General features: G+C 45.8%; 1 protein-coding gene across 1 annotated transcript in view; it reads right to left on the reverse strand.

The window, feature by feature from the left end:
- The window catches only part of LOC126455913 (homeobox protein unc-4 homolog), a 476,524-nt gene that overhangs the window by 189,166 nt on the left and 263,270 nt on the right, over positions 1-24,088 (reverse strand). Inside the window, exon 6 of the mRNA XM_050091671.1 lies at positions 11,076-11,201. Within this exon, the coding sequence (XP_049947628.1) occupies positions 11,076-11,201 (126 nt within the window). The remainder of the gene's footprint in view (positions 1-11,075; positions 11,202-24,088) is intronic.

Here is a 24,088-nt window from a genome sequence, read left to right on the forward strand (position 1 = left end):
GAGAGGTAGAGGTCTGAAGTATTAGCGTAGGCTAACGACCTGGAAGTATCCGACTTGGAGATGGAAAATTATTCATGATTATATATCTTTGTACTGGATGTCAATGACGATTTATATTCGTGTTTGAACTGGCTGTCACGTTATTAAGGTAAAAAATACATTATTTGGTTTGCAACAAAATCTCTCCTTTGCTAACTACATGCTTATTAGTAGTTGGTGGCTTTAATAGTTAGAATCTCTTATTTAGCAGGCAGCATTGACGCTCGCTGTATTGCAGTAGTTCGCGTAATGAAGATTTTTCAGAGGTAAGTGCTTAATGAAATGTATAGGTTATTGTTAAGATTTCTTTTTAGTCAGGCCCATTCTTTTGAATTAATCATTTGAAGTCAGGGTGTAATGGTTTTGAGCGGTCAGATTGCATTGCGCTAGAATATTGTGGGTCAGTGTTGACATGATAAAAAAAAAGCAAAGAGAAAGTAGGTTCACTTGCATTTAATTTCACTCAGCAGTTTAAGTAAAATATTTTAATAAAGAAGTTTCAAGGTCAACATGCGCAGTCTGCGAGACCGGCAGGAAATCTGGCCCACCTGAGGCACCAGGCGGAAACAGTATGGCAGCCATTCCGCAAGACCACATGCGTCACCTCTACGATCGTCTCTGCCTGCCTGCATTGCTGCAAAAGGAGGCTATATTCGGCACCAGCGCTGATATTTCGCACGCCCTGTCGACAGTACTCAGATGTGTATGGCTCTGTCGGCGTGATCCGTCGCTTTTCTTCCTTGCAACCTACGTCCTCAATTAGTTGCTGGATGTATTCTAGTCTCTGTCTTCCTGTATGGTTTTCGCCCTGTACTGCTCCCTCTAGCACTACGTAAGTCATTCCTTGGTGACTTAACAGATGCCTATCATCCTGTCCCTTCTCCTTGTCAGTGTTTTCCACATATTCCTTTCAGATTCACCGCATAACCACCTCATTCCTTACGTTATCAGCCCACCTAATTTTCAACATTCATCTGTAGCACCGCATCTCAAATGCTTAGATTCTCTTCTGTTCCGGTTTTACCACAGTCCACGTTTCTCTACTGTACAATGCTATGCTCCAAACGTAAATTCTCAGAAATTTCTTCGTCAAATGAAGGCCTATGTTTGATACTAGTAGGCTTCTCTTGACCAGGAATGCCCTTTTTGCCGGTGCTAGTCTGCTTTTGAATTCCTCCTTGCTTCGTCCGTCATTGGTTATTTTGCTGCTTAGGCAGTAGAATTCCTTAACTTCATCTACTTCGTGACCATCAATCCTGATGTTAGGTTTTTCGCTGTTCTCATTTCTGGTACTTCTCATTACTGTCGTCTTTCTTCGATTTACTCTCAATCCCTATTCTGTATTCATTAGACTGTTCATTCCATTCAGCAGATCATGCAATTCTTCTTCGCTCTCACTCACTTTGTTCTAAACACCCTCAAGAGTGTCAATAAAATTTCCTTCTGCTGCGTCGACCAAATCATGGTGATCTTTTTTCATTTTTCAGTAGAGTAAATGGACAGCGTTCTCTCGTTGCACTTGTGGCTTGAAAATGAGGGGGTATTCATCTATCGAAACGTCAGCAGACGTCACGTACCTCTATTCCCGTAAGTTGTCTGAGCAAGATAAGACAAGACTGCACTTTCCCCTTGATGTCCTAAGTACATCGCTATAGAGGGTGCTCAAGGTTGCCAGGAGACTGGCATGCCACACTCACTAGCCACTACTGTTTATGGACTCAGGCAGGCTAAAATCAGTGTGGAATTACGCATCCGTATCAGTCGTCCAAGTTCTGTTCGATTCTGTGCTCAAGCGGCTTAGAACCGCTGTTGCTGCCTGAGTTGGCCGCCCTGCGCACAGAATTTCACACCCTATATAGCCCCATATTACCTACAGATTTAATCATGTACTCTGCTACTGTAATGTACATCGATGATAGGTAAAATTCCATCATTCCTGATGTTGCAATTTTAATGGCCGACAGTATAGCCATAGAAGAAATCTCCGGAAAACTGGTGCAACTAGAATACTGAAGTTCATCCGACTAAGGAAAGAGCAGTCTAGGCACTGCGTTCGGGCGCTACTGTACTTCAGTCACTGCCAGCACAGAGAATAACGGCTAATCTCGTCTTTCCCGGAGAGTCCTCGGGCGAAAGTAATGGATACGTCCCGCGAGCTAATGAATGACGCGGGCGCCGCTGATATTCGAGTCCGGGCGTCGCGAGTACATAAAGCGGGCGTGAGTTACGGCGGCGGTAAATGGCGTGTAAGCAGCCACTTGGCCGACTACTCGCTCTTGGCCGACCGGGACGCCTCCGCAGAATTAATCCGCGCGCGGCGCTGCGGTCGCTCCCGGGGTTAATCACGTGAAGTGCGAGCAGTCTGAAATATGGCGCCGCCGCGCGCGCCGCAGCAAGTTTTGCGCGAGAATTATCGTCTTCGAATCTTGGAATAATTTAGGGCGCTAATTAAAATGAATGCGCCACAGCCGCAGCTGCTAACATCTTAGCAGATGAGGACAAGGAGTTGCTGTACTCGCGGCAACAGCCGTCTCCTGCGGCCGGGGGACATCTTAATTCTGGCGCACTAATAGTAATTAACTACGCGGCGGTCTGCCCCGTCTTCCACCCACGCTGGTGGGCCACAACATTAAGACCACTGCCCACCGCGGCACTGAATACTGTAACTTGGCGTTACGGGCACGTGGCACGGTGAGGAAGGTACAAGATTCGTTCAATAATCAATGCCCTGGTTTTCTTTACTGTTCTTAATACGAGGCCCATTTTTAAATTAAGTGCCACTTTTTTCACAATATATATAAATGACCTAGTAGATAGTGTCTGAAGTTCCATGCGGCTTTTCGCGGATGATGCTGTAGTATACAGAGAAGTTGCAGCATTAGAAAATTGCAGCGAAATGCAGGAAGATCTGCAGCGGATAGGCACTTGGTGCAGGGAGTGGCGACTGACCCTTAACATAGACAAATGTAATGTATTGCGAATACGTAGAAAGAAGGATCCTTTATTGTATGATTATATGATAGCGGAACAAACACCGGTAGCAGTTACTTCTGTAAAATATCTCGGAGTATGCGTACGGAACGATTTGAAGTGGAATGATGATATAAAATTAATTGTTGGTAAGGCGGGTGCCAGGTTGAGATTCACTGGGAGAGTCCTTAGAAAATGTAGTCCATCAACAAAGGAGGTGGCTTACAAAACACTCGTTCGGCCTATACTTGAGTATTGCTCATCAGTGTGGGATCCGTACCAGGTCGGGTTGACAGAGGAGATAGAGAAGATCCAAAGAAGAGCGGCGCGTTTCGTCACAGGGTTATTTGGTAAGTGTGATAGCGTTACGGAGAGGTTTAGCAAACTCAAGTGGCAGACTCTTCAAGAGAGGCGCTCTGCATCGCGGTGTAGCTTGCTGTCCAGGTTTCGAGAGGGTGCGTTTCTGGATGAGGTATCGAATATATTGCTTCTCTCGATTTATATCTCCCGAGGAGATCACGAATGTAAAATTAGAGAGATTCGAGCGCGCTCGGAGGCTTTCCGGCAGTCTTTCTTCCCGCGAACCATACGCGAGTGGAAAATGACAGTGGCATGTAAAGTCCCCTCCGCCACACACCGTTGAATGGCTTGCGGAGTATAAATGTAGATGTAGAAATAAAAATGAAACAACTAGACTTTTCTTAGCAGTTTTACAGGGCCTTTCAATAAGCATGTTGGTTTTATTCGGGATTTCAATACACCATATTATTCCCCACTCTTCTGGCTACAAAACTATATTTTTCAATATTCTTTCCATTCAATGGGACGGCCTTACAGGAATTTGCTGAGAGAGCGTGTATACCCGCATGGTACCACTCTACTGGTCGACGTCGTCGCCAACGACTTGCTGCATCAATAACTGCCCCATCATCAACGTATTGCTTGCCGCGGAGTGAATCCTTCATTGCGCCAAAGAGATGGAAGTCGAAAGATACGACATCCGGTCTGTAAGGTGGATAAGGAAGAACAGTCCAATGAAGTTTTGTGAGCTCCTCTCGGGCGTGCAGACTTGTGTGAGGTCTTGCACTGTCGTGGAGATGAGAAGTTCGTTTGACTTCTTATGGCCAAGAACACACTGTAGTCGTCTTTTTTTTTTTTTTTTTCCCTGTGTGTAACACAGTACCGTCGCCTTAACTTTATCGGCTGAGGATGCGGGTTTGAACTTTTTCTACGGAGGAGAGGTGATTTGGCGCCACTCCATGCACTGCCGTTTTGTTTCTGATTCCAAGTGATGAACCCATGTTCGGCTGTGACGACGCTCGAAGAAAGAATTGTCACCATCAGCCTCGTAGCGCGCAAGCAATTCCGGACAGATGGTACTTCCTTACTTTTCTTGGTCTTCTGTTAGGTGGCGAGGAACTCAGCGGCTGCATACCCGAACTGGTGGACGGTTGTGTCAGCACCGTCAACAGAGACGTCCAGTTATGCAGCGAAGTGTTTGTGATCTGTCGATCACCTCGAATGACAGTGTCCACAAAGATGCATGCGGCCGACTGGCTCGTGGAGATCGAACAGGTTTGCGCGACCTTGTTTCGATGATGCCAGACGCCTCGCCCAGCGACTCACCGTGCTTTTGTTCACTGCCAGGTCTTCGTAGATATTCTCCAAGCGCCTACGAATATCTGCGATGCTCTGTTTTTCCACCAAAGGAAACTCAATGACAGTACTCCGCTTAGAAAGCACGCCCGCTACAGACGCCATTTTGAAGGCTACGTAAAGCGCTGCCACCAATCGGAACTTCATGAAACTACACAGGCTAAAGCAGAATTTTCCGTGACGTCTCGCAACAGATATAGCATTTTTTTCAACCAAAACTGGTCGAGGGAAAGAGTTGTGTTGCATCACTTATTGAAAGCCCCTCATTTTTTTTCATAAAAGCCTGCACTTTAATCTACTTTTCTACACAATTCCTATCAACATTAAGGCACTTATCGTATCGTACAATCACCTTTTGAATACCATCCTCGTAGACATCTACCGCCTGATTAGACAAACACTGCAACACGATCGTTGATATCTTCAACGTCGTCATGGCGCTGACCACACAGATGCTTCTTCAAATGCAGGAACACGTGGTAGTCTCTGCGCCCTTGATCGGCCCTGTACGGAGGGTGATCACCTTGGTCCCAGTCAAATAAACCGACCAGCTCCTGGAATTGATTGGCGGCGTGTGGACGGCTACCGCCATGTAGCAAAACGATCCCCTTAGTCAGCATGCCACGCCTTTTTTCTTGATTACTCAGCGCAGTTTCTTTGAGGTGTCATAATAAGCTGTAGATTTTATTGTGTCACTACGAGGCAGAAAGTCTGCAAGCAGCACCCCCCATACTGGCTCAGAAAAACAGTACAGCCGGCCGCTGTGGCCGAGCGGTTCTAGGCGCTTTAGTCCGGATCCACGCGGCTGCTACGGTAGCAGGTTGTAATCCTGCCTCGGACATGGATGTGTGTGATGTTCTTAGGTTAGTTATTTTTAAGTAGTTGTAAGTCTAGGGGACTGATGACCTGATATGTTAAGTGCCATAGTGCTTAGAGCCATTTGAAGCATTTGTAGAACAGTACACACGATTTTCCGGGCTGAAATTGCTTGCTTGAACTTCACTTTCTTGGTTAATGTTGAATGCCGCCATCCCATGGATTGCTATTTTGCTTCAGGTGTAAAGTAATACATTCATGTTTAGTCGCCTGTGGCAATTTGGATTCAAAACTCGTCATCTTCCTCACTGCAGTGCTTAAGAAAGTCGAAGAACTGCCTAACGTTTGTTTTTGTGTATTTCAGTCAGCATTTTCGGTACGTAGCGTGAGTATAACTTTCGATAATTTAAACGCTCTGTAACAACTGCACGAAGCACATTTCTTGACGCTTGAGGGAACTCGTAACGAAAGGTTGAAATTGTAAAGCGTCTGTTCACTCTCACTTTATCATCAACTTTCTGTTACAGATCGTCAGTAATGAGTGGAGGTTACGTACATCGTCCCTCATCGTGCATATTCGTACGATCATCTTTAAAAGATCTCACTCATTTCCGTACCATGCTATCGCTCACAATGTTTTCTCCATACACTTCACTGACCTGACGATGGAATTTCAACCGCTTTCACGCGTTTACCGCTAAGAAGACGAGTCACAGCGCGTGTTTCACATTCGGCGGGATTCTCAATCGGAGGAGGCATTTAAAGTACTTACAAACAAACGTAAAAATGCCGAATGATTCTGTAACGGCGTATGTGGTTTGCCGACAGAGTCCAATACACAATGCCCATGCGCCAAATACCGACCCAGGCTATGCAGCGACGGAATTTAAAAGACGATCCTTACTTTAAAAACACGGCCCTGCTTGTCTGTACCTGGGGAACACTTTGAAGATGGTGAGAGCGTAATACATGCAGTGACAACATGATTACGAGTATTGGATAAGAACCTTTACGAACAGGGAACACGTGTTCTTACATAATGCTGGCGTGAAGCCGTAGAACGTGATGGACGCTATGTAGAAAAACAGCACACGTAAAAGGAACGTTGACTGATATTTTCAAGTAATTATAATTCTTAAGGATAAATATGTTTTGAGAAAAAGATATGGGGCATTGTTTACTGGATGGCCCTCGTATATAAGTGGAACAGAGATGAATGGGGACTCAACATTTTTCGCTACGCAAGGCACCATGTGATAATATACTCTTAAACAAAAAGCGATCCACAACAAAGAAAGTACCGAATAGGACGGAAATCGACGTACGTATACAGACAAACAAATGATGACAATTTCAGAAAAATTGGATGATTTATTCAAAAGAAAAAGCTTCACAACTTGGGGAAGTCAATAACGCAGTCGTCCACCTCTCACTCTTATGCAAGCAGTTATTCGGCTTGGCACTGGCTGACAGAGTTACTGGATGTCCTCCTGAGGTCGCGTCCAAATGGCACGTCAAATCGTCATAATACGAAATGACTGGAAGGTCCTGTCCATAACGCTCCAAACGTTCTCAGTTTGGAAGAGATCCGGCGACCTTGTTGGCCAAGGTAGGGTTTGGCAAGCACCAAGACAAGCAGTAGAAACGCTCGCTGTGTGCGGGCGGGTATTATCTTGCTGAAATGTACGCCTAGGGTGGCTTACAATGAAGGGAAACAAAGCGGGGCGTAGAATATCGTCGATGTTCCACTGTGCTGTAAGTATGCCGCAGATTATAACCAAAGGGGTCCTGCTGTGAAATGGAATGGCACACCAGACCATCACTCCTGGCTGACGAGCCTTATGGTGGCCAGCAGTCAGATTGATATCCCACGGCTGTCCGGGGTGACTCTAGACACGTCCTCGCTGGTCATCGGGGCTCAGGTCGAAGCGGGACTCATCACTGAAGACAATTCTACTCCATGAGATTCGAGCCCAACGGCGTTTCTGGAGACGACACGGACATCGGTGGCACTGTCGCCCGCCACACGGCTCGGCAACCAGGGGCCAGTGGTGGTCCACCGCGTTATTAACTTCCTCAGTTTGTGAAGCTCTTTCTCTTGAATAAATTGTCGGATTTTTCTGAAATTATAATCATTTGTTTGTCAGTGTCTGTGCATCACGCATACGTACTTGCGTCCCATTCGGAAAATTCCTTCGTGGTCCGTTGTTTAATTTGTGTTAGTGTGTATATAAATTAGGCTTCATCGGTTGTCCTGGGAGAGAGCGGGGTGAGTGGGATGGGTGGGGGGGGGGGGGGGGGGCTGAGGGAGTTTTGTCGTCAGGAACATAAGTCACTGGTGCAGCATGAAGCGAGTGTTGACTGTGGTGATGGTCAAGAAAATGGTTCAAATGGCTCTGAGCCCTATGAGACTCAACTTCTGAGGTCATCAGTCCCCTAGAACTTAGAACTACTTAAACCTAACTAACCTAAAGGACATGACACACATCCATGCCCGAGGAAGGATTCGAACCTACGACCGTAGCGGTCGCGCGGTTCCAGACTGTAGCGTCTAGCCCGCTCAGCCACTCTGGCCGGCGCTGTGGTGAGGGAAGGTTAGTTGTGGGACCTGTGCTCTATCTATCTACACCATCGACATATGTATCAGGCGGTATGGGGAAATGGCCCTGAAACTTCTTATACATGTTTTGTCAATAGAAAGCAGTCTTCTGTTCCCCTTCCCCATAAAGTTTTCTGTATGACAGTTTCAGTTTAAGTTGTTCGTAATTGCAATCCGTAGGGTTTAGTTGAACCGACAGCGTAAATCTGTGTGATGTATGATCCAAGCTAAATTTAACAGATTCCTTTTGGCACTTACGAGGATAATTTCAAAATTTTTATTGTTTAGTGTCAACTGCCTTTCTAGACCGACGAAATATCTTGTGTAAATCATTTTGAAATTCGTTCTGAGTTTTTTATAACTTTATTAGACGTAACAGGACAGCATCATCTGCAAACTAAGAGTGCTCCTCAGATTGTCTCCTAAACCGTTTATGTAGTTCAGGAACAGCAGAGGGCTTTGAATACTGACTTGGGGAAGGACAGAAATCATTAGGGTGTAGAAAAATATCCACTACCAGTTACGATAAAAGGTTATTTATTTGTCACACGACCGGTTTCGGGCTTGCGCCCATCCTCAGGTGTTTATACATTCATGTATATGTTTATACTGTTGGAGATCACTGTATAAATACAAAAAAATTATTTGCTGGTGACTACACAGATACAAGTGGGACAATTGTAAGTCGTAAGGCAGCATTTGACGAAAATATATCTGTACTTACATAAAGATGAAGCACCATTATTACAGTTATGCTGTGGTGATAGTTTAGTTACTTAGTTACACATTTATTTTCATTTTATCATCCATATTACAGTTTTACCAAGTATAGCTTCATATTTCACTATTATGATGTGCACTCGTGAAATACACTATGTTTATAGACAAACATGTGGCCTGTGGTCAAAGAACTTAGATGTAGCAGATGTAAAGATGTTACCCATACAGAAACTTGTAGGTTATGGTCAAAGAACTTAGCCACAGGAAGTGCAAGGGTGTTGCATATATAAAAATTTAAAAATCTGTTATAGACTGCGACATTTCTTGATACACATTATGAAATTTTTTTGATTCACATTTTTGTTGGAGAACTTAGATCTAGATGGTGCTTCATCTTTATGTAAGTACAGATATATTTTCGTCAAATGCTGCCTTACGACTTACAATTGTCCCACTTGTATCTGTGTAGTCACCAGCAAATTTTTTTTCTTTGCATTTATACAGTGATCTCCAACAGTATAAACATGTTCATGAATGTATAAACACCCGAGGATGGGCGCAAGCCCGAAACCTGTCGTGTGACAAATAAATAACCCTTTATTGTGACTGGTAGCGGATATTTTTCTACACCCTGTGAAGGAAAAGTCACGGAGTTCGACAGTATCCACTATGGATAAAATTCACAGACATCATTTCTCTTTTACTCAATGACTTTCCGTCAGTTACTAGAAACTGTGACGTTTCTGACAGGAAATCACGAATGCAGTAGCACAACTGTAACGATACGCCACTGGCACACACTTTGATTTGAATGCGCGTCTGAGGAACAGTTTCAAAAACCTTCTGGAAATCTACAAATATGGAATCCGTTTGAGATCCCTTGTCGAAAGCTGTCATAACTTTGTATGAAAAAAGAGGCACTTGTGTTTCAGGTTTCAGAAGAGTTGCTACCAACCTACTCGAAGCTAGAGGAAAGTACATAGTCGTAAAGGAAACGGCGTGGCACTTAATTCTTGATTTGTCTACTATAGACTTCTGGCTTTTATGATATATTAACATTGTTTTCTGCTTTAGTAATTTACTTCCCCAAATAAAATCTTGTACAGAGGAATTGATTATGTATAACCTTCAGCTATCTGAATATTTTTTGTATTTTTATTTGTGCTGGGGCTAACTTTGGTATCAATTATGATTAACAGCTTGCAAGGTATAATTGTATTGCTATATGTTAATATTCATATTGTTTTATTATTCACGTGTAATTTGAAACGTTATTTACAATGTCATGTAGAGGAATCTAGTTATGTTCAATCTACAGGCACATACATAACCGCCATACTCAGGAATTGCATGTGAGAGAATCAGGTTTTATTATTTCCTTTTATTCTAAGTATAATTATATTCTTTTTATTAATTATATTAACTTTGGTAACCACTTATATCTAACAATTTATGATTTGTATGTTACCTCATACTTTAATTTTTAAATTTTGAATAGAGGAATCCTATTATGTTTAAACATAGCTGCCTGAATACTTCCTGTATCTAAGATTGTTAATGCAAGAATTTACCAATACCATTATATTTTAATATTCATTATGCTCTTATGTTTCATGTGAAATTCTATCATCATTTATAATCTCACATATAGAAATTTAGCTCAGTTTCATTTTTTGGGCACATGTATAGCCTTGCACTCTAAAATTGCATCAGGGAGAACTCGGTTCTTGGTAGATACCATATAGTTTAGAATTCTTTAACTTCGTTTTCTTTTGTGTATATATTTTTATATCTATTTTGTTTTATTTTATACTTAATGAATCATATTAGTTTTTATTAATTATTTTGCATATAAACATCACTCACTGTATTAAAGAGTGTACCAACACACAGAGCAACAGCCAGGGCAGAAACATTAGAAAAAGGTCCGCCTCCAGGTGGCAGGGACGGTAACGGAATGGGGGCTTGTTAACATAACTTGCAAGCAGCCATTACAGCTAAGAGACCTAACACTGCCTGGCTTGTCACTTGTCTTAAGTAGCACACAGCCCACCTTAGTCACCCAGGTGGTGGGCCACTCTGTTGTGTTTTAATGAAAAAAAAACTCCAGGACCAACACACCCAGCGGTCGCACCCTACTGTAGGCAGCATAGCTACGCCACTGTGGCTAGCATGGCTATATCGCAAGCCACGGCAGAATGCTGTGGCTGAGGAATTGGGTTGGTTGGTGTGAAGCACGGAGAGAGGAGTGTTTGCAATCAGAGCTCGGACTGACCTTGTCGACGTCGAGGGCATCCTTGTCGGGGTCCCTCTTGCCCCTCTCCTGCTCCTCTCGTTTGCGCTGCTCCTCCTTGAGGCGCTCCGCCTTCCTCCACTTGGCGCGCCGGTTCTGGAACCACACCTGCAAAACGGGTGCCACATCAGGCCAACGTCTTTCACATTCATCGGCCAGCTAGCGCCGCAAACGCACACCAGATCACTCGTCGTTCCACCATACTATCGAGGGAACCACACACCCAACGTGTCACCAATTTCGCTCTTACGATAGTGCAGTGCCTGTGTTATTCTGAATTACGATGCAAAGTTCCTTTGCACACATGTATGCAATCGACTTTCAAGTAAAATGTCTCACGTGTATGGGAATATACGTAATCTATGTGAGAGTTGGCATGAGCCCCCTCTCATATTTCTATCTTATTCTGAGTAATTCGATTTTCCTCTCTAATTGCATGCGGTGAAAAGTTGCTATTCCTTCACACGCGGACTTCCCACGCAGCGTCTCTCGTCACCCGGGTGGTCCGGTGACAGGCGAGTTCTGCTGATCTAGAAAGGGTTAAGCCGACGGGTGTGAGGGAGTCGAGTGAATGCTATCCAGATGCCGACATTGTCATAAGAGCGGCGGCGACACGCCCACAGGGGCCTGACGGAGCGGCTGGGCTAGAGATTCCGTTACTTTGCAGAAACTTCGTGAAAACACTTTCTGGCGGGCTACCAGCGAGGCGTGGGAATGACTTGTGTTTCCAGGCAGTCTTGGCGGGCAAATTCCCGCGTTTTCTGCAAAATCGTAACTGTGATTGGCTTGCCCAGGGAATAGCTCTTGCCGTAGCAAAATCGGCGCAGAAATTGGCGCCAAGTATCTCCATTGGTGGAATAGTACTGCGTCGGCAATAGAGGGGAATTTTCCGCCGGTTTTCGAGTTGCTGATTGGAACATTTAACCACGACCACTGTCGTGGGGGCGGAAATGTTCTGTGTTCGGTTTGTACGGGTGCTCTTGAGAGGTCGGCTCTCGGCTTTTGGTCGGAGTAAGTTACAAGACTGAGCTCTCACTGCTCTGGACAACCTGCCTTCCGTTGGCTGTCTAATATACTTTAATTTAATTGTAACTGTTTGCCGAAGTTGCTGAAGTTTCGACTTCAACGTAACTTTCCGAGTACAGTTGGCAATTGAGCATTCTGCGTACAAGCGGCCTATGTTGTCCGTCTTGAGCAGTTTTGGCTAAAGTTGACTGTACCGGAGTTACTGTGTGACTTCTCCTTTTAAAATCACTCACTGTACCGTCAGTGATTGTGTAGCGACCCTTCTTCATCTACTCAGAGGCGTATATGTGTTGCTAGGAAGTCCTTAGTCTGGAACAACCATATCACGAGAATTTGTTTCGGACTATACTCACGACATTATCATCACCACTATGGGACGTCGAAGCAACCAGCCATCGCCTCCAGTATGCTAGATCGTGTCCTTGTTGTTAAGAAGACAGCTTGGTAAAGTACGTCCGCAGCACCGGCCAATCAGGGAATTTTCCTAGGTGATAATCAGAGCTCAGCAGAGCGCGCCTGTTCGTCTTTTCTAACTTTGTTCTGTCTTGGATGTTCATTGTCTGAGTTATCACTACAGTAGCAGCAATTAATGTTGGGTTGGCTGGGTGTTTCTCTTAAGATTTGCAAGGAATTGGCTCCACATACCACTTGGTCATAAATGTCACAATCTAGTTTATGGACAACTTCACCTTCACAGCATTTATTTGAGTATCCAATTTGATGTATTGTAAATGTTTCATGTGTTTTGTTTATTATTTTGAGTTTAGTCATAATAAATCAAATTGTTATTTTGGACAGAAATTTCATTCTGTTAATCAGTAGAGCAACCCTTTCATTTCTCACTAGGTTAATGAAACTTTCCTTTATCTAAATAATTTCTATCCAATTAAATTATTGCAGGTGCCAAAATCTTTTCTACTCCACTTGCAGTGTCGGTTACAGTCAGTTCGCATTTCTTCTTATTCCATGTGCAACAGCAAAAGTCGGAGTTAGAAAAAGCGGGGGGGGGGGGCTTAGAGCAATATTTCCATATGAAGATTCGAGAAGAATTTAGTGCTAAATACGCTGCTAGCCCCGGCACCTCGCATATGTACGAGCACAGGTTGTAGTCATATGGTTGACGACATGTGCAAAATTTGGGTATGGTTGTGAGTTGGGGACGGATAGCCAAATGGTAAGGCGGCCACTCGCGATAAGAGGGAAATCCGGGTTTGAGTGCCGGTCCGGCACAAATTTTCATCGTCATTCCATTCTACAGGTGATGGTTGTCCATATTCGCGGTTGCCAATACATTTCATGTATTACATAACGGCTGTAGTCGCCACAGTGCCAGTTCCTTTGGGCATGCATGCATGTCTCAACGTACTTTGCATAGTAATTCGGAATTACACAGGCACTGCAATATCGTATTTAAACACCGACACCAAGCAAGCTGTTTTCAAGTTGAATAGTTGAATGTCTCACCTGTGCGGGAATATACGAGGGTGAGTCAAATGAAAACCTTTAATTTGTAGTAACAATTTGAAATTTCGCGCCGTTAGCCTGTAAGTTGGTAAGCGTGCTACAAACAGCGTGCAGAATGGCCTGCAGATGGCAGCATAGTGCAGATGCACACATACCGTCGCAGTATCAGCATAAAGGTGGCCGCACCACTTGCGACTTGCACCAGAGAAGAACAGCGTTCTGTTATTCGGTTTTTGCGTAGTGAAGGTGTGAAACCTATTGAAATTCATCGACGAATGAAGGTTCAGTACGGTGATGCATGTTTGTCACAGCAGCAAGTCTACGATTGGAGTAGGAAGTTCGCAAATGGTGTGACTCGTCCAGGTCAGGCGCAACGAGTTGTAACTCCACAGAACATTGCAGCAGTTGAAACCATAGTGAAGGAAAACCGCCGAGTGACACTGAATGACATTGAAATATGTTTACAGATTAGTCACGGGTCAGCACACCACATTGTGCACGATGTGCTCCAGTTTCACAAAGTGTCTGCAAGATGGGTGCCACGGCAGCTGACTCCTGAAATGAGAGGACGACGTGTTGATGCTTGTGAAGAACTTCTTCGGCGCTTTGAACGAGAAGGTGATGGCTTCCTTGCAAGAATCGTTACTGGGGACGAAACCTGGGTTCACTTCCACCAAACGGAAACGAAGAGAGCGAGCAAGGAATCGCGCCATTCCTCGTCACCAAGTGATTTCCATATGTGTGGAACACTGAGAGACGCAGTGGGAGGAAAGAAGTTCCGTTCTGATGAAGAGGTACGCCACGTGGTGCATGAGTGGTTGCGCAGGCTACCAAAAGAATTTTGTTCTAAAGGAATTTATGCACTTTGTAAGCGCTGGAGGACTTGCGCCGGCCGAAGTGGCCGTGCGGTTAAAGCCGCTGCAGTCTGGAACCGCAAGACCGCTACGGTCGCAGGTTCGAATCCTGCCTCGGGCATGGATGTTTGTGATGTCCTTAGGTTAGTTAGGTTTAACTAGTTCTAAGTTCTAGGGGACTAATGACCTCAGCAGTTGAGTCCCATAGTGCTCAGAGCCATTTTTTTGGAGGACTTGCATTGAGCGTGGGGCAGATTATGTTGAAAAGTGATAAAGCTTTGTACCACTTCTGCACAATAAATAATATTTAAAAAAATATTTAAGGTTTTCATTTGAATCACCCTCGTATATGATGAATGCACAAGTACAGGTTGTATACACATTGCATTGTATTGTATTAAACCGGGGCTCTAGAAACGACGGAGTTGCTTCGTCCCGCCATAGCCCTCAGTGGTTCACAACCCCACAACAGGCCACAGCAGCCCACCCACCCTACCTGCCACCCCACACCGGACCCAGGGTTATTGTATAGTTTGCAATGTAAAGTTCCTTCGGACAGGAAAGCATAATCGATGTACGAGTACAAGACGTGGACACATGGAAGTTTGGATCTGGCCGTAAGTAGTGAATCGATAGCTAAAGGGTAAGGCAACCGCTCGGGACAAGCGGGAAATCCGGATTTCACTCCCGGTCTGGCACCTATTTTCACTGGCGTCATTCCATTATACAGCTGAAGGTAGTCCACATTGACAACCACGAATACATTTAATAAAATTTAATAAATTTATATCAAAACTATATACTGCACCAGTACTTCGTTCAGAAACGTCTCGTAAAAGTAGTAGCACAAACTCAAATTTACGGTACAATGCCGGCCTGAGTGGCCGAGCGGTTCTAGGCGCTACAGTGTGGAACCGCGCGACCGCTACGGTCGCAGGTTCGAATCCTGTCTCGGGCATGGATGTGTGTGATGTCCTTAGGTTAGTTAGGTTTAACTAGTTCTAAGTTCTAGATGACTGATGACGTCAGCATTTAAGTCCCATAGTGCTCAGATCCATTTGAACCATACGTTACAATAACTTTAGACAGACTTCCTTTTAGTGTCAATGATCTCAATACGAACACAAAAAAACAACACATACGCCAGTCCCCTACGTTCACATAGCACGATCTACATGTAGACTTGCTTCTAAACGCTGTGACTGCTAAAATATACTACATTCGTAGAAGTAACCACTAGATGTCTGTCTTGAAATAGGATAGGTGGTTTCATACGAAAGGCAGTGGCAGTTTAAAAAAATGGTACATTCAGGCAGGAATCACTGGTACTCAAAGGGTTCAAAGCCACTGTTCGCGGTCTGAGGCGCCTTGCCACAGTTCGCGTGGCTTCCCTCCGTCGGAGGTTCGAGTCCTCCCTCGGGTATGAGTGTGTGTGTTGTCCTTAGCGTAAGTTAAAGTTAGATTAGTAGTTTATAAGCCTAGGGACAGATGACCTGAGCAGTTTGGTCCCATAGGAACTTACCACCACCTCTGTCACTGTATCTTGCGGAGTGCAAAACAACGTGTGTGTGTGTGTGTGTGTGTGTGTATGTGTGTGTGTGTGTGTGTGTTGTGTAGAATAGGAGCCGGGTCGCTGATCTGCACAAACCGCGCGAACGCTCCACTGGGCAAGCTTTCGGTGGCGCATATCACACCCCGGGGAGCTGGGGCAGCGAGAGAAGGGCTGTGTGTGTTTGAGCGCAGTGAATGCGTTTTGTCGTGACGCGTCGCCACCCGTGTCGACTGCTCGCGAGAGAGGGAGGGTGGGAGGAGGGGGGGGACACCCAGCCGTCTGGAGTGGCGAGCCCCCCCTCTGTTGTTGTCGGCCGTGTTTGCCTGCCCTGCTCACTGACTGGGCCCTCCACAGCCTCGCCGCACCGCAGTGCAGCTTAACTGCTGCTGCCTGCGTTCCCCTGCTGCCTGTTCTAGAGGGCCACTCCACTTCACAGCTGCGCCACCGCCACCGCACCGGTTCCGCACTCAAGCTTGTTAGCACTGCGGCTCCGTGCAGGACACTGTATCCGACCGATTTCCAGCAGACCTCTTTCTGTTTGCGGAACAGCTGGGCTATGAAGATGGAATTCTCTATACGGTGTGAGCCAGTTGAGATCTGACACCCCAAATACATTGCCCGACAAAAAAAGTGCAGCGCACAGAAGACACGGTCGGATGTCAATGTAACTTTGTACACGTACACACAATCTGCGGGTATGTACATTGCTGATATGACATAATTTTACGCTTTTACCGTTATTAGAATCTATGATGCATTTAAATAATAAGAAATCAGCACAAGGTAGTTAAGTTTGTAGACTGAAAACGTAGCCTGAAACTATGAAATTCTCTAGCTGCCTGGCTGGCCAGCAGCAATTCTCTGTGAAAGGTACAACAGCAGCACATCAGTGTTGTTAACGGCGCGGTAGGGTACATGAGGTGCGTGAACTGCATCAGATCACTGAACAGCACACTGATGCCGCGTACTCGTGTGAAACAGCTTTATCAGCACTTGACGACATAGTCGGCCTCCATGTAGCCGGTGGGCTGAATAGCCCTCTATCCAGATTTTTGGGGGAATTCGACTGTGCCACTGGCCCGATGTTGCGTCGTCGAGGTTTCACTCGACCAAATCTGACCACCACAAGGAAGCATCGCAACATTGTGCACCGAGCACCTCGAACCGCTTCACATCTGCGCCTACAATCCGGGGATAAGTCATCGGCTCCCTGCAACATTCCCTGGCAGCCAGACTACGGAATTACCATGCGTACGATGCCGTTAACGCGACAACACAAATGGCCCACTTGACGCCATTGGCATAGGATGACACGGCAGTCGGTCGGACCCTATTGGCCCGTCTATGATGAGAACACGGAACTTTACCTTACTTCTGCTGTCTCACGCATGTTATGCTAAAGATTACAGTTATTAATTAATCTCCGTCTACAATTAAATGGATACTCTGCAAGTGACACTTACGTGCCTGGCAGAGGCTTCGTCGAACATCCTTCACAACAATTCTCTATGTATTCCACTCTCGAAGAGCACGCGGAAAAACCTAGCACCTACATCTTTCCGTGCGAGCTTTCATTTCCCTTATTTTATTATGATGATCGTTTCTCCCTATGTTGGTTGGCGTCAACAAAATATTCGGAGCAGAAAGTTGGTGGCTGAAATATCGTGAGTAGATACTATCGCTAGCGCCTTTGTTTTAATGATGTCCACTCCAAATCCTGTATCACGCTCGTGACGCTCGCTCCCTTCTTTCTCGATAATTCAAAACATGCTGCTCTTCTTTGAACTTTCTCCGTATACTCCGTTAATCCTGTCTGGTAAGGATCCCAGACCACGCAGCAGTACTCCAAAAAGAGGACGGACAAGCGTAATGTAGGTAGTTTCGGGTCTGTTGCATCTTCCAAGTGTTCTGCCAATAAATCGCAACATTTTCTGTGTGTTCTTGTAATTCCTACATTCAGTTGAATTAACAGCCTTTAGATTTGATTGGTTTATCATGAAACCGAAGTTTAACAGATTCTTTGTATCCCTCATGAGAATTACCACACACTTTTCATTATTTAGAGTCAATTGTCAATTTTCGCACCATACAGATATATTTTCTAAATCTGTTTTGCAGTTTGTTTTGACAGGTGCAACGACAGAAAATCAGACTATTATTTCAAATAAACAATCAGAGTTCGGTTAAGTTTAATGTTCTGTCAGTGGCTGGTTACATTAGACACGAATTTTCCGTAATTTTTACTCAGTGTCATTAGTTTGTCAAGGTAAGGAGCTGTACAGTAAAAATAGCTCTGCAGTAAGGTAGGCACCGTAGGGTGCAATGTTTATTATTTGTGAAATCTCAAGACCAGACATTTTAATTTTTGCTAGTGTACCGAGAGTATGAATGTTATTGTATTTTATACTCAAATGACGTTTGTCTGCAGCAAATGCACAAAATTCTTGCTTCCAACATCACTATAAGCATCGTCGAGGAAATGACTGCAGCACCTTCTCGAAAATTCCTGGCTATTTATGAATGATTGTCGCGGTCCCAAAACTTCTCACTTACTCGAAAATCTAACTTGAGTTGGTCGCGGATTGTCTAAAGTTTTACAGGTAGCTTTACAGCTGTGCGTTTCCGACCTGTGGCTACCTGGCAAATTTTGCTCGATTCGACGTCGTCTACCCTACTCTGATCTTATTATCAGACTGCTTTTCCCCATCTTGTGCATAAGTTTTATAGAAAGGGACTTATAAGAGGACTTCAGCAACATAACACGCGCAGAACTCAAGCAGCTAGTAAGAAAATACACTATGTGATCAAAAGTATCCGGATACCTGGCTAAAAATGACTTACAAGTTCATGGCGCCCTGCATGGGTAATGCTGGAATTCAATATGGTGTTCGCCCACCCTTAGCCTTGATGACAGCTTCCACTCTCGCAGGCATACGTTCAATCAGGTGCTGGGAGGATTCTTGGGGAATGGCAGCCCATTCTTCACGGAGTGCTGCGCTGAGAGGTATCGATGTCGGTCGGTGTGGCCTGGTACGAAGTGGACGTTCCAAAACATCCCAACAGTGTTCTATAGCATTCAGGTCAGGACTCTGTGCAGACCAGTCCATTACAGGGATATTGTTGTCTTGTAACCATCCCGCCACAGGCCGTGCATTATGAACAGGTGCTCGATCGTGTTGAAAGATGCAATCGCCATCCCCGAATTGCTGTTCAACAGTAGGAAGCATGAAGCTACTTAAGACATTAATGTAGGCCTGTGCTGTGATAGTTCCACGCAAAACAACAAGGGGTGCAAACCCCCTCCATCAAAAACACGACCACACCATAACACCACCGCCTTGTTATTTTACTGTTGGCACTACACACGCTGGCAGATGATGTTCACCGGGCATACGCCATACCCACACCCTGCCATCGGATCGCCACATTGTGTACCGTGATTCTTCACTCCAAACAACGTTTTTTCACTGTTCAATAGTCCAATGTTTACGCTCCTCACACCAAGAGAGGCGTCATTTGGCATTTACCAGCGTGATGTGTGGCTTATGAGCAGCCGCTCGACCATGAAATCCATGTTTTCTCATCTACCGCGTAACTGTCTTAGCATTTGCAGTGGATCCTGATGAAGTTAAGAATTCCTATGTGATGGTCTGGATAGACGTCTGCCCGTTACACATTACGACCCTCTTCAACTGTCGGCGGTCTGTGTCAGTCAACAGACGGGGTCGGCCTGTACGCTTTTGTGCTGTACGTGTTCCTTCACGTTTCCACTTCACTATCACATTGGCAGCAGTGGACCTAGGGATGTTTATGAGTGTAGAAATCTGACACAAGTGACACCCAATCACCTGACGACGTTCGAAGTCCATGTATTCCGCAGAGCGCCCCATCCCATTCTGCTCTCTCGCGATGTCTATTTTTTTTTTTTTAATATAGTGTATAGTGTGGACTGAAGAGATCATCCTTGATGACTTATTCTTCTAGGATGGGATGTAAGGATAAAAGGAAAACACTTTATTTATTACACATTCAGTTAGGCTTGGGCATGCAATGGGTCCTTTAGCCTGCTGTCTTTGGTGATGTCTATCTCCTGTGGAGGGTGAAATGTGTCAAGGCTGTTATGTGCGACTGCTTCCTCGTGTTATGACAGATTGCCTATGAGGGGTGAAACGTTATTGACTTCGGTACTCGATACTTGTGCCATCTTGCAGGGTTTACTGTTCCTACCGATTCTAATTGTCGAACTTCGTCCCTAAGGGCATCGATCTTGTCAAAAACTCATAGAGCCTTGTCATGGACCTTCTCTTGTATAGTGGTCTCGTGGAGTGCGGTGCGGATGTCGACGTTTCTTGTCCACCATGGAGCTCCTGTGATCCATCGATAGCAAATGTTTTGCAGCGCTTGGAGTTTGTTGTAGTTGGAGACGCACGTAGTTCCCCACGAGGTGGAGCCATACAACGTTGTGGATTCCACCGTCGCCTTATACAATTGGAGTTTAGTCTTAAGGTTGAGATCCTTACTCTTCAGGAACGGAATCAATGACCTGGCCGTCTTCTGGGCTGCCGTCTTCTTGTCGTCAACATGCTGCGTAAAGAGCGATTTTTTGTCAAGGTAGACACCGAGATACTTCACTCCCAGCGACCATGGGATAAATTGGTCAGCTATTTGGAGTCTGTCGTTCAGAACTGGTTTCCTCCGTGTGAACAGAAAGGCTGCCGTCTTCGTCGGGTTGATCGTTATCTCATTTTGCAGCGCCCAGCGTTCCATTACAGCAAGTTGCCGTTGCATCCTAGCGATTAGCTGGTCCAAGTGTCGCCCAGTTGTCAGAAAGGCCGTATCGTCCGCATAAAAACTCGCCGTAACAAAGGGGACTGTTGGGATGCCATTTATATATAAGTTGAAAAGTAGAGGCGAAATGACAGAGCCCTGCGGAATTCCTGCGGAGATCAGTTTCATTTCGGAGTTTTTATCGTCGACTCGGACATACAGTTTCCTGTCCTGCAGAAAGCTGTCGATGAGTCTAATGTAACAATCCGCAATAGGGGTAGTGCGATGCAGTTTGACGATAAGGTTGGGCCGCCACAGCTTATCGTAAGCTTTTTCGATGTCAAGGAAGACACCAATCGTGAAGTACTGCTTGTTGTATCCTTCTTGTATCCGTTCGGTGATCCGTAGAAGTTGAAGTTCGGCAGATAACTTGTCCTTGAAACCGAATTGTTCGGGTCGTATAACATCATGCGCTGTAAGCGTGTCGTGGAGCCTCTGCAACAGCACTCCCTCGAGCACCTTGCCAAGGGTCGGCAAGAGGCTAATTGGCCGGTAACTGTTGGGTTCTGCTGGGTCTCTACCTGGCTTGGGTATTGGAACTACTCGAGCTGTCTTCCATGCCGTAGGAAAATATCCCTGCAGAAGACAGCTGTTGAGAATTCGGGTAAGGAGCACAGTTGGCTTCCTGGGCAACTGTTTCAAATCGGTGTTGCTTATGGAGTCGTTGCCCGGCGCATTATTCCGAGTCTTCCGGATAATTTTACGGGTCTCTGCTGGTGTGGTGAGTTGTGGGCGGCTATGCACAGGCGTAGTACTAAAAGCAGTCTAGTCTGTTGTAACGACGGCTTCCTGTTCTTGCAGGCGGACGTCGTTCACGGGGGTCGCTGGTGTAGACATCTGTTCTTGGTAAGTCGTAGCATACAGCTCTGCCTGGGCGAGTTCGTCATAGAGGAGGCCATCTGGTCCTCGGATGGCTCGTTTAGGTGGCCGCTGGTGTCGTATGTTCTTGACTACCTGCCATTCGTTCTTGGTTCGAAGTAAGAATTCATCCATCTTATCTTCGCAGACCTGCTGTCGCCATTCGGCCACTCTCCTGTGCAGTTCTCGTGTTAAGACGTCTGTTTCTCGTCGATCGATCGGGTTTCTATAGCGGAGCCAACGTCGCCTGCTCCTGTTTCTCTGTGTCTTCAGTTCTTGGAGTAGAGGCGGGAACTCGTCGAAAGCTACTACAGGGTAGAACGTGTGAGTAGTTGCCCTCCGTTTGGCTACCTTTATCTTCTGCGTCAAAGTTTGTACCGCGATGTCGATGGCTTCCGGTGTTGAAACGTCCTGCGTCGGGCAGATATTGTCGTCAATATATGTCCGAAATTGACCCCAGTTCAGAGTTTGTGAGGTTGGGGGCGGAAGGTTGGCCGTTGCGTTTTCCACTATGCTGATAACAGGTCGGTGGTCAGACGAAAGATCGTCGACGGTGCGGAGCTGGAGGTTCGTCTCAATATTTTTGAGGACAGCAATATCTAGGACGTCTGCTTCTTGCCGATCGACGTAAGGAATCCGTGTGGGCTCTCGTGGGCCATGGACTGTGATGCCCAGTTCTTCTTCCATGGCAATCAAAGTTCGTCCACGAGGGTTCGTACGCCGGGAATTCCACGCGACGTGCTTGCTGTTAAGGTCACCTCCTAGGAAGTTTTTGTCAAAATTGGTGAAGATACTCCGTAGGTCGTCTGGCACCAGGTTTTTACCGGGGCTGTTGTACGCCGCAATGAAAGTGATGTTGCCTGCCGCCGATCGAACCGTTACTGCTGTTGCCTCCAGATGTTGGAGGTGTGGTAGTGTTTCATGATGGTGCCGCAGTTCCCTTTTAAGCAGAACTGCGGTCCCTCCACCTCGCTGGCCTTGTCTGTCCGTTCTATAGACGTACATGTTACGAAATCTGAGCTCAGTTGTTGGACGAAGGTGCGTCTCCGATACAAGTGCGATGTCGATTTTGTGACGTTGTAAAAATTCAGTGAATTCTGTTTTCTTGTGTTTCATTCCGTTAGCGTTCCATATACAGATTTTCAGGTTTCTCGTGGTCCCAGGGCGATCCATCTTAAGGTGTTCCAAAGGCCTTCAATACTCTTTCGATTAAAGAAAGTATCCCCACTAGTTGTTGCTGCACGGCGGTGAGAAGTTTCGCGACATCAGAGAGCGCTGGAGCTATAGACTCCATCAAATGAGCTGGTGAGACGTAGGTTTCCGGTTCCGGTCGGCGTGGTGATGCTGCGTGGGCGTATGAATAATGCTGGCGGTGCTGTCGAGGTGGAAGTGCTTCAGGAGGAGGCTGTGTTACTGGCTGCCGTGTCGCCGCCGGCTGTTCTTGTGTCGTTTGCTGACGGTGGGGCGGAAGGTGTGGCGTCAGGTTGGAGTTCCGTATGACACGAGTCCTTCGTTGAGAGGGCTGCGGGGAAGACCGTTGTGTGTATTTCCTGAGAAGTTCCTGGTACTTCTGGCAGCCGCGCCATGTGGCAGGATGGTCCTTTTCACAGTTAGCACATTTCGGCGGAGCCCCTCGGGGATGCGTACATGCTGAAGATCGGTGTTGCCCTCCACATCGAACGCAGCGAGCAGGCAAGCTGCAATAATTAGCTGTATGTTCGAATTGCTGGCAGTGGCGACATTGAACAGGTCCTTCTTGTCTGTTGTAGGTTTCAATAACCACTTTAGTATATAGAAGGTATTTGATGTCGTAAATCTTTTAGTTTTCCTTTTGGGCTGGCAACGTGACACAGTAAGCATCTTGACGTCGTAATTCCTTCGTCTTGTCGTCTCGATTTTTAAACTGGTGGACGTTGATGACAGGGAAACCCTTCTCTATCAGTGCGTCTTTCAGTTCTTCCTCCCTAACTTCGGCAGGTAGACGTTTGACAACCACTTTGAGGTCCTTGTCCTCCGCGGCCTGATGTGTAAAAAAGTGGATGTCATTCGACACAGAGAAATTGATAGCCCGCCGTTGATCTTCATAGGAGTCAAAGTGATATTTGATCCTGTCTCGTTGGTAGATGGCCTTAAGACTGCCGTCAATATTCGCTTTCAGCGCCTTGTTGAGTTCCATGTAGTTCTTGGTATGGTAAAGAGTAACGGGCGGGACTTCGCGTAGTAAGTTCCGGCCAGAGCCATCTGTCCCCTCTTTATCTGCTTCGAGATTGACATCACTCGTCTGGTCCATACGTTCTGGAGCATCTGTAGTATCTTACGTCGCAATAGCCGCATAACGGTTGGAAGTTTTCAGTTCTTCTGGACGCTGTCGCTTCCGAGAGTTGTTCTGCTTAGAAGAAGCGTTGAGTCGTTTT

This window comes from Schistocerca serialis, chromosome 2 (genome assembly GCF_023864345.2).
Source record: "Schistocerca serialis cubense isolate TAMUIC-IGC-003099 chromosome 2, iqSchSeri2.2, whole genome shotgun sequence".
Taxonomy (NCBI): Eukaryota; Metazoa; Arthropoda; class Insecta; order Orthoptera; family Acrididae; genus Schistocerca; species Schistocerca serialis.